Genomic DNA, 9,922 nt, shown 5'->3' with positions numbered 1-9,922 from the left:
GATCAAGGTTTTGATAGCAGTGATGGGGCTGCACGGGTGGCCTCTGTGAGAAGAAATATAGGGCTGCCCTGTGTCAAACACAACTGGCTTGGCAATGGACCAGCTGCTGCGCCAGTCAGCTTGCCACACCTCTAAGAAAATAGCTTTAAGAAAGGGCAGAAAAAGCTAAGTCTGAGGGAACTGACGTAGAGTACAGGGTCAGAGCAGGAGGCGCAGGTACAACCCCAAAGGGACTGCAGGCTACGTTCGAGCATTTATGCCCCCGAGGGAACCACAGCTGGTGGAGGACCAACACCAGAGCACAGCAAACAGGTAACCATAAAGGAGCAGCAGAAGAAAAGAGAAATGAGAAGCAACAAAAATGAAGTGCTACACACTGACATCTAACTCCTGTGTCACCCATCACCTCACTGAATGTACTAACGCATCAATAACAAGGGGGGAGGAGAAGTGTCTGGAGTGAAGTCAAACTTAGAAAAGGGGAAAGAGAAGTGTTTTCCCAAAGGTTTTAAATGTCTGTTATCTTTATTTGCCAGTGCCCAAATCAGTAAATAAACATTTATGTTAATGGCCAATAAATGAATTTAAATTCCCCAAGTGTAGTCTGTATTGCCAACTTATGGGTTTGCCACGCCCACCTCTCTGTGAGCTCCGCCCACCTACCTACAAACCCCGCCCACATCTCTGTGAGCTCCGCCCATCTCGCTGTAAACCACGCCTGCACTTCCGCCAGCCCCGCCCACTCAGGGAACCCCTGCCCGTAGCACCCCCCCTTGCCTCGACTTGCCCCCTGCGCGCATGCGCACTGGGCCCGCCCCGGGGCGGAGGGCGGTGAGGATGGAGGCGGGGCTGGCGGGCGCGGTGCGGGGACGGTTCCGGCATCGCGAAGGCGCCGGCCATGGATCCCACAGCGCTGGAGCTGGATGCCGTGAAATTCGCGCAGCTGGCGGTGCAGCGGGACCAAAGCGGGCGCTACCAGGAAGCGGCTTTCTACTACAAGGTGCGGGCTGGGGCAGCCGCTTCGCCCTCACAGGCGCTTCCTTTCCCCTTCTTCCCCCCTCAGGGGGTCCCCCTTCCCTCCCTTCCCTTCTATAGGGTCTCCCGCCTTCCTCCCCCCTTCTTCTCCAGGGGGACCCCCCCTTCCCTTCCCTTCCCTTCCCTTCCCTTCCCTTCCCTTCCCTTCCCTTCCCTTCCCTTCCCTTCCCTTCCCTTCCCTTCCCTTCCCTTCCCTTCCCTTCCCTTCCCTTCCCCCACCATCCCCTCCCGCCAGGGGGGCCCCCTTTCCCCCCCTTATCTTCCTCCTCCCTTCCCCCCCAGGGGCGCCCCCTTGCTCCCCTGTTCCCCTCACAGGGGCGCCGGGCCTGCGCTTGGGCAGTTTCTCTGCCTGCGAAGCAGCAGCGTCCTTCCAGGGCAGGTTGCGCAATGTGTTTTCCCTGCCTTTTATTTTTAGGTGGGAGCAAGTAATACAAAAAGTAGTATTACAAAAAGTGGAATGTTTCTATTTAAGCATAAGATCTGTATTTTCTGGAAGTTAGAATGTCCCTCTGATAGCATGTATTTTTTTTAATAGTATGAGAGTGAGAGATTTGACTGTTGTGAAGTTTATATTAATACTGAACTGAGGTTGTTTAGCTTGAAGGAGACTGAGGGGAGACCTTATTGCTCCCTACAACTACCTAAAAGGAGGTTGCAGAGAGGTGGGTGTTGGTCTCTTCTCCCAAATGAGATGTAATAGGACAAGAGGGAATGGCCTCAAGCTGCATCAGGGGAAGTTTAGGTTGGACATTAGGGAAAATTTCTTCACAGAAAGGGTTATCAAGCACTGGCACAGGCTGCCCAGGGAGGTGATTGAGTCACGATTCCTGGAAGTGTTTAAAAGGCTGGTAGATGAGGCGCCTGGGGACATGATTTAGGAGTGCACAGGTATGGTTTGAGTTGATGATCTCTAAGGTCTTTTCCAGCCTTATAGCTCTATGATTAAAATTAGTCCTTGGAAAGTAACAGGACATGCATATGAGTTCTGGGAAAAATTATACATGTATAGCTCTATGATTATAGAGCCTTATAGCTCTATGATTAAAATTAGTCCTTGGAAAGTAACAGGACATGCATATGAGTTCTGGGAAAAATTACACATGTACACGTAAAGTGGAAAATATATTCTGTAACCAGCTGTTGTGTTCCTGCACATGATTGATGGAGCAACCATTATGCATTTTTCTACCAGTGTAAGTTGTCTCATTTTTTTAGATTTATGTTTTGCAGAGTTACATTTAAGTTGTCTCTCTGGGTATAATTCTCACCTGCAAGAAGGGATTTCTTTGAAGCCTATGTTTACACTTGTTGCAGTGGTCATTCCAAGTATCCCATTATCCTGGCAAAGTAATTCTCTTCCATAGCTTGCTGACAGCTCTGTGATTGGCCTTTCCTTTATGAGTAGGGAAGGGAGGAGGAGTATGTTTATTTGGGTTTTTTTAGCCTGATTGTTAATATAGGGTGAGTTAAGCTCATATATGTAGAGTATGTAGATGCAGAATTTAGTTAACCATAATAATACTTATAAACTCTGTGTTTATCAGCAGCAATGTGTGCACATGATCTGACAGCTGTGCACAGTACTACTTTATTACACTACATTTCTCATTATATCTGTAAGAAATGATCAAACACTCATCATAATAACTATCCTTTTTGTGCAAATAATCACTCCTGTATGCTTTTGTACTATGTATGGAAAATCTTTTTCACTTGCTGCATGCAGGTGACATTCTTACTATGTGCGAAAATGCATCCCTAGCAGTCTTGGTGTGTTTGAAGCTACACACGACAAAGAGTGTAATCTAGAAAACGTTTTCTGGTTTGCAAAAGGTAGGTCACTAAGCAGCACAAGTATGGGCACTGCTTTGCGTGAGGAAAGCTTTAAATCAAAACTCCCCAGCTAAAATTGTCAGTATTCAGACTGGTGAGCCTTGACAGTCCAAGATTAGGTGTTGTCTCTTGTGTCAGGTAAGATGTGATGGTGTTGGTGTTCAAACTATTGTGATCAGCAAGAGCAAGAACAAACTCAGCAAGTATTGTTAAAGCAGAATTCTTTTATGTATGATTTAGCCTGGATAGGTTTGGCTTTCCAGGTGTTGCCTGAAAAATCACTGTCGATGTTAGATTAAACAAGAGCAGTTAGAAAAGATCATCCCGTATTTTGGAGGTACTTTATGCATTTTTTTTTTGCACAGTGCGAATAAGCTCTGGCTTGTCACCAACTTTTTACCAACTGCTCTAAGCAGTTCAGAGCCCATTGGTGCACTTGCTAAGAAGGTGGAAAAGATGGGTGCTGGCCTGGATTCTGCAAGAACTGCAGGAACATGGGAAATGCTACCATTTGTTACCAATAGAAAACAGACGGACCTGTCAGAATGGAGTTCCTATGGCTAGCAAGCGCTGTTTGCTTCCGGCTGTCATGTAACTTTGGTAGAACCGTAGAGGAGGGGAGCATGTGAATGAGCTTAGGGTAACTTGCTAATGGTGTGATACAGAAATATTAGAAACATACTTGGGCACCTGATCACCTCAGCAAAACTGCTGAAGGCCTTTGCTAGGTTTGGCTGCTGCTCAGCAGTTAACAACTAATAATCACTAGTTTGCTTAGTGCAACCATGGCACGCTACTCGTGCCGAAGAACAGTAGTAGCATTGAAGAGACACTGAATAGCAATTCTGAATGGCACATCCATCTTCCCACTGGAAGCAGTTGGTGTGCTGGTGCTGCAGGCAGTTGGTCAACTGCTTCAGTCCTTTAGAACTTTGAATTAATAAAAGGCTCATTTTACTTTGTTTATGTCTTAAAACCAGACAGAACAGTTGTACTGGAAGTCACAACAGCAACATCAATTATGCATTATTTTTGCAGCACTAGTTTGAAAATGTGAAAATATATCCTGATATAATTACAGGCTGTATCAGGATCAGTTTTAACCTTGGGACAACTAGGCAGATGTGTATGTGAGCAAACTGCTAAGCTTGACAAAAATCACTGCCATAAATCACGCAAGAGACCCTCTGGCCATAGCTCTGCACTTGCCCTATGCAGAGCAGACTCGCTGAGGACCATCTTTGTGCAGCAGCTCCCTAGTTATTGTTCTGTGTCCTACATACTTGGCCTGCTACATGACTGCTGCTTTCTTTCTTGTGTGGCTGCTGAGGAGACGAATGCTGCCACAGAGGTGTGTGTGTGGGGGGGTGGTGGTGGTTGCATGACAATAATGAACAAAATAAGGATTTTATCCTCATTTTTGTGAGTGACAAATCTCAGTTCTCCATATGCTTCTGAGACTGTGTCAGCTCTGACTGTTTATTACAACCTTGCCAAACATTACATATTTTTCATAAATTTAGTGAATGGATAAATGACTTATGCAACTGAAGGATTTTTTACTTATGAGACTTGCGCATTATAGGAAAAGCTTTATAAGGAATAATGTACTGTGCTTCTGAGCTGGAGGCTACGCTGCTTCCTGGAAGTAGACTTCCGTTGATATCCAGTGTTTTGTGTACATAAAAACACTTCAAAAAAATGAAGTTTGAGGAACTAGAAAGCTTTAAATTTGTAGACTTTCCAGATTTGATAGCTTTATGTAATATTAAAACATGCAAGTAGCGCTTTTTTTCCCCCTAACCTTAAATCTGCAGCTTTAAAAATAAAAGGCAGTTTGTGACTTTTGAGTTTACTTAACTGATTTTGGTGCAGGTTTGAAAAATTTTACTTAAAATTGCCAAATTCCATGTTACTATACAGATAGACCTGAGATTTGGCCTTACGTAATGTCATAAGGTTTTTTATAGTCCTATAGGTTGGCCCATGTATTAGAAATTTAAGATTATCACTTATGACTTGAAACTTGTTCTTTCCGGCAGAATTTCCCTGCAGCAGCTAAGTCTTTTTGTATATGCAAAGGCTTGCTTTCATGTAACTCATGGCTGCTGTTGTAGGCCCTCAGTTTATGGAGACTAATTTTTCAGGCAGTAAAGATAACTTTATCTCATTTTTTTTTTCACTGTAGGAAGCTGCACAAGCCTTGATTTATGCTGGGATGGCAGGCTCTAACTTGGAAAATATTCAAGAAAAAATAAATGAGTACTTGGAGAGGGTTCAAGCTCTCCATTCAGCAGGTGGGTAAGGAGCTTTCTAATTAAACCTCTGCTCAAATTAATTGAGTGGAAAGCCTTTCGGTGCTGTGAAATACGTGTCAGTGATGTTTGCTCTAGTTTTCATTATTCTAGTTTTCTTGTCCTTTTTGAAGGACCACAAATGCAGTGAACATATCAGTGCTTTGAATTCTGAAATACATCAGAAATTAAGCAAAGACTTATGTCCTAAGGACTTGGGTATGGTTGTTCTTTCTTTTTGTTTTTCTTAGGAACCACATCTGCAGAGCAAATTTGAGAAAGTAATTAAATATACCAACAAAAATTGATCAGAAACAAATCGAAACTTGCATCTAAGCCTCAGCTGCATGATGAATTTGAAACAAGTAGATTCTCTTTCTGTAGAGTTACTAACTTTGAGAGGGCAAAGGAGTTCTTTGCTCTCATAAAAGTCTTCTTGTTTAATCCAGTTTGTGTTTGTGCTTAGACCAAAATCTCAAATTTGTGCACACCTGCAATGCTCAGTTAGAATCGTAGAATTACTTGGACAACAAAGGGACCTTGAGATGTCTGTAGACAAATATCCTGCTCAAAGTAGGGTAGATGCTGATTTTTGGACTGGGTTGCTCAGGTATACTCAGGTCCTGAAAACACCTAAGGACAGAAATTACCCAGTGCATCTAGGTCCCTGTTCAGCGTGCAATTGTCTTTCTAGTGATTTTTATTAGTATATATATGTAGAGAGAGAGTTGAATTCTCTCCTGTTTCAGTTCACAGCCACTGTTTCTCATTCCCTTTCTTTGCACTGCAGTGGAGCACCTGAATCCATTTTATTGATAACCTCAGTTACTGGCAGGCTGCTATTAGGTCCCCCCAAGCCATCTCTACTGTCTGGAAAAGTCCTGCTCCCTCAGGTTCTCAAAAGGCCAAGTTCTCCAGCCCCAGACATTATGAGGGAACTGAGATTGGACATGATATTCCAGGTACAGTTTACTTAGTGCTGAGGTCTTGGTGCATCCACTATGGTATTCACTTCCTTCCATCTCCTGGCTCTGCTCCTGCTGACACAGCCCAGGGTGCTGTCCTTTGTCACTGGCAGTCCTGCTGTCTCAGGCTCACGCAGCTGTCCCCCAGGCCCTTCTCCACAGAGCTGTACCCTGCAGGGTGTTAGTCTGTCCCAGGCACAGGGCATAGCATTTGGCCTGGTTGAATTTCAAAGAACTGTAGAATATTTTGAGTTGGAAGGGACCTTAGACCTTAAAGATCATCTAATTCCAACCCCCCTGCCATGGGCAGGGACATCTCCCACTACATCAGGCTGCCCAAGGCCCCCATCCAACATAGCCTAAAATTTCCTGAGGTTCCTGTCCACCTGTTACTTCTGCTTGTCTGTGTCCTCAAGTGAATCGGTTTGGTGGGGTATGCAGCCTTGATGAAGTTTGCATTCCATCTTCTCCTTCAGGTCATTAATAAAGGTATCAAATGAGGTAGACATCTAAGGAGCTCATATCTTGTCATAGCTGATGTGTTATCACAAATGATGCTGAATTTTGCTTAATTAAACATCCTTGCCCTTAGTGCAGTGTGAAAGAGATTTTATTTACATTATTTTACATGTGAACTGTCCTGAGAGTATATCTCTGCTTTGGGGAATGATGGTGGTGTTTTCTTTTTCTTGCAAAGGTGTTTTTAGCAAAGATTTCCACCCCAAAGACAGGTACTACCCATCTAATTAGAACTGCTAGTGTTTCAGTACAATGTTAAGGGTGGGTTTGCGTGTCTGACTCTGTAGAATGCTAAAATACTTTCTTTTTCATTTAGTTCAGTTGCAGAACACAGATCCTCTGAAGTCAAAACAACAATTGGACTTGGAGCGTGCTCGCTTCCTAGTTACCCAGGCTTTTGATGAAGATGATAAAGGCAATGCAGAAGAAGCTATAGAGCTGTACACAGAAGCGGTGGAACTCTGTTTGAAAACAGTATGTTAAGCTACAGGTTAACTTGGTGGAATTATGTGATGGTAAGAAATTCTTCCACTTACACAAGTGACTGACCCTCGAAGGCTGGCTTAAAAATGGAGTACCTGTATTGCTAAAAACTATTTTTAATCTTTTTCCACTGGTTTGGTTTTTTGTTTTTTTTTAACGTGTTTCTTCCAGTCTTTGTTGTATTGCTGTTCAACACTGGAAATTTATGGGGCCTTGTGATTTTTGTGTTTTTCCTGAACTGGATTATACTAAAAACTAGAAACATTCTGGAACTTTTTTTGTGTAAATTTCTGCCTTGGAGCAAATGCAACACTGAAACAGAGATTTGAGACTGTTGAAGCTGAAGGTGTCTTGCTAATGTGTCAGCTATATTATTTTCTGACTATAGCAAAGGAAGTAATTTAAGGGAAATTTTTGTGTGTAATGCTTTCTGAAAACATATTGGTCTATTAATGCTAAAACTAGTAAAAGTCATATTTGATTACTCAGTGTTCCACATTAAAGCTGTTACAAGTGAATTCAATTCAGACTGAAATTGATAGTAAGGATGAACCATGAATTATGTAAATAGGGAATATAATTACAGGTACTGCCTTTTTCAATTAAGTCCAATTGCCTTAACTAACTCATTACAGGAAGAGCTCACCATCATAATGTAACTCCACCAAGTCTGTTTATCTCTTTCCCCTCTCTTTGCTTTTTATAATGTAAATATGTGTGGATTGTTGGGAGGGAAATGTTACTTTTGCTACATGCTAGAGTAAAATCATCTTTTCTCAGAATTCTGTAAACTGGTTTTAGGTAGGTTAAAAAGCCCTGGTGATACAGTGCAACCAGATGCAGAGTTAGTAGAGCTGCTCTAGTTTTTCCACTTGAGCTGTTGGAGCAGAAAAATCTTCATTCTATTACATAAATTATACTGCAGCAGCATGCTCTTTTTCCTCTGCTGTGTTCCTCCTCCTGTTGTGTCAGTGCATGCAGATATTGCTTGAATATATTGAAGTTAGTCTGAAATTGTCTCAAAAGCAGCTGCTTTTATTTGGTATTTCATTAGGTCCAGATACTGCTGAAATTTCTTTTAATCTTGACTAGCATATTATTTTGTTGAGATGATCTAGGCTTGTCCCTCAGGGTGATCAAAAAAAGTCCCTTCTTCTTCCCAGGATGAAAGAAGATTAAAGGAACTCTGCTGTCATAAAGCTTTACTTCTGTCTTTCTCCTCAATATATTCAAGTGGAGAGATTTGTTTCTTCCTAACTCTTGAAGTACTCGGAGAGCAGCCATTCCTCCTTTTCTGTGGCTGACTCTTAGATGAATGTATTGGTATTCCATCTCCACTGCTTACGTTCATACATCTTTCAAAGTCTTTTCTTTGCTATTTCTCTCAATGTAATTTCTTTGCAAATGAAAAGAGCTGTTTATAGAAGGTGTTTCTAGTTTTGTTTCTTGGGGTGAAAGTTGCTCGCCTTTTGTTTCCTCAGTTGATCTAGCTGACTTGAGAGAATTAGCGAAGGTACAAATCCAGAACCTGAAAACTGCTTGTGGGTGTCACACCTCATAGTGTGCCTCTTGCAGATTGTTCAGCTGCAGTAGCCATGCTTCATCTGTAAGGAAAACAAAAGTGTAAAGTGTCACAGCTGAACTTCTAGCTGGGAAAGGGAGTTAGCATTCTTCATATCTGTTTTGGTGCCCCGTCATAGCTTATTTTATGCCTTAGATGTGCAAGAACAAGATTTTTAACTTGCAAGCAATCTTGTTTGTTTGTATTTTATGAAAGTTAACATTCAATATTTTATTCCTAAGTTACTATGATTGGTTTTTTCTCATTTGGGGAAAAGAATTGGAACACAGTTAACTCAATAGTATTTGTAATGTTTGTTTTTGTCTGCTTTCTGCCCATAGTGTTTTGATATGGTTATTTTTTCTGGCAGGTTTTTTGTGTATATATGCTGGAGAATTTTAAATATCACTTCCGTTCTATGAACGTTCAGTAGAACAGCAAAATGATGTTTGCTTACTTAGTGTACTTTTTATGCAGAGATGTAAAAAAAACCCAAACCAACAACATTTGCTTATTTCAAAAGAGAATTGGAAAAAAACCAGCTAGTTACTGTTTGCTGTAATCTATATGTGTGGAATTCGATAGCTTATAAAACCTGTGGAGTTTTTTGGATGTGTAGTTTTCTTATTTTATTTTGCTTAAGGCTACTGAAACTTCAGAAGCAGGCCTCCAGTCTAAACTGAAACAGCTGGCTCGACAAGCACTGGATAGGTGAGTATTGCTAATGTTGGTAAACATACTTGCTGTCAGGTCTAAGTGCACTCTCTGAACTTGTCAATCTAGAGTGTCTGTTCTGTACTGTAATGAGTATGGATTCTGTGTAGACCTAGCTCCTGTGGACTTCCCCTTGGAGACAGCAGAGCATAGAAGCTCTTGTGCCAACCCTCTGGGAATCTTGGGGTGTGCAGACTTAGGAAAGGGCTGTGCATTTTAGTACCAATGCATTACTTCCGTCTTCAGAGATGTAAATCAGAATACCACAGTTTTTGGTTTCTATAAAAATGCCGAATTCAAGCCAGCATGAAGTCAAGGTGTCTCTCCCTAAGGAAGACAGCTTGGAAACCAGGAAATACTGATCTTGATGGTAGCAATCTAATTGTATGGTTAGATCGAGTAGAGCGGAGTCTATCTGAAACAAGTTACTTCAGTGTAAATTCAGTGTAACTCTTTTTAAATCATCTGAAGTCTGGCAAATAACAGACTGTGTTGGGCTGAGTTTCAGAATAAGCTGG

General features: G+C 42.0%; 1 protein-coding gene across 4 annotated transcripts in view; it reads left to right on the top strand.

Moving 5' to 3' along the window:
• The first annotated feature begins 821 nt into the window (after nt 1-821).
• CAPN7 (calpain 7) overlaps nt 822-9,922 on the top strand; it is a 34,913-nt gene continuing 25,812 nt past the window's right edge. The window contains exons 1-4 of one of the 4 annotated variants that reach the window (XM_054060627.1): nt 822-1,000; nt 5,057-5,165; nt 6,963-7,120; nt 9,334-9,401. In XM_054060627.1, coding sequence (XP_053916602.1) covers nt 899-1,000; nt 5,057-5,165; nt 6,963-7,120; nt 9,334-9,401 — 437 coding nt within the window. In that variant the 5' untranslated portion in view covers nt 822-898. Of the gene's footprint in view, nt 1,001-5,056; nt 5,166-6,962; nt 7,162-9,333; nt 9,402-9,922 lie in introns of those variants that run through there. The other 3 variants (XM_054060623.1, XM_054060624.1, XM_054060626.1) reach the window with 3 other exon arrangements.

Source organism: Cuculus canorus, chromosome 2 (assembly GCF_017976375.1).
Source record: "Cuculus canorus isolate bCucCan1 chromosome 2, bCucCan1.pri, whole genome shotgun sequence".
Lineage (NCBI taxonomy): Eukaryota > Metazoa > Chordata > Aves > Cuculiformes > Cuculidae > Cuculus > Cuculus canorus.
This window is presented reverse-complemented; position numbering and strand designations above follow the sequence as displayed.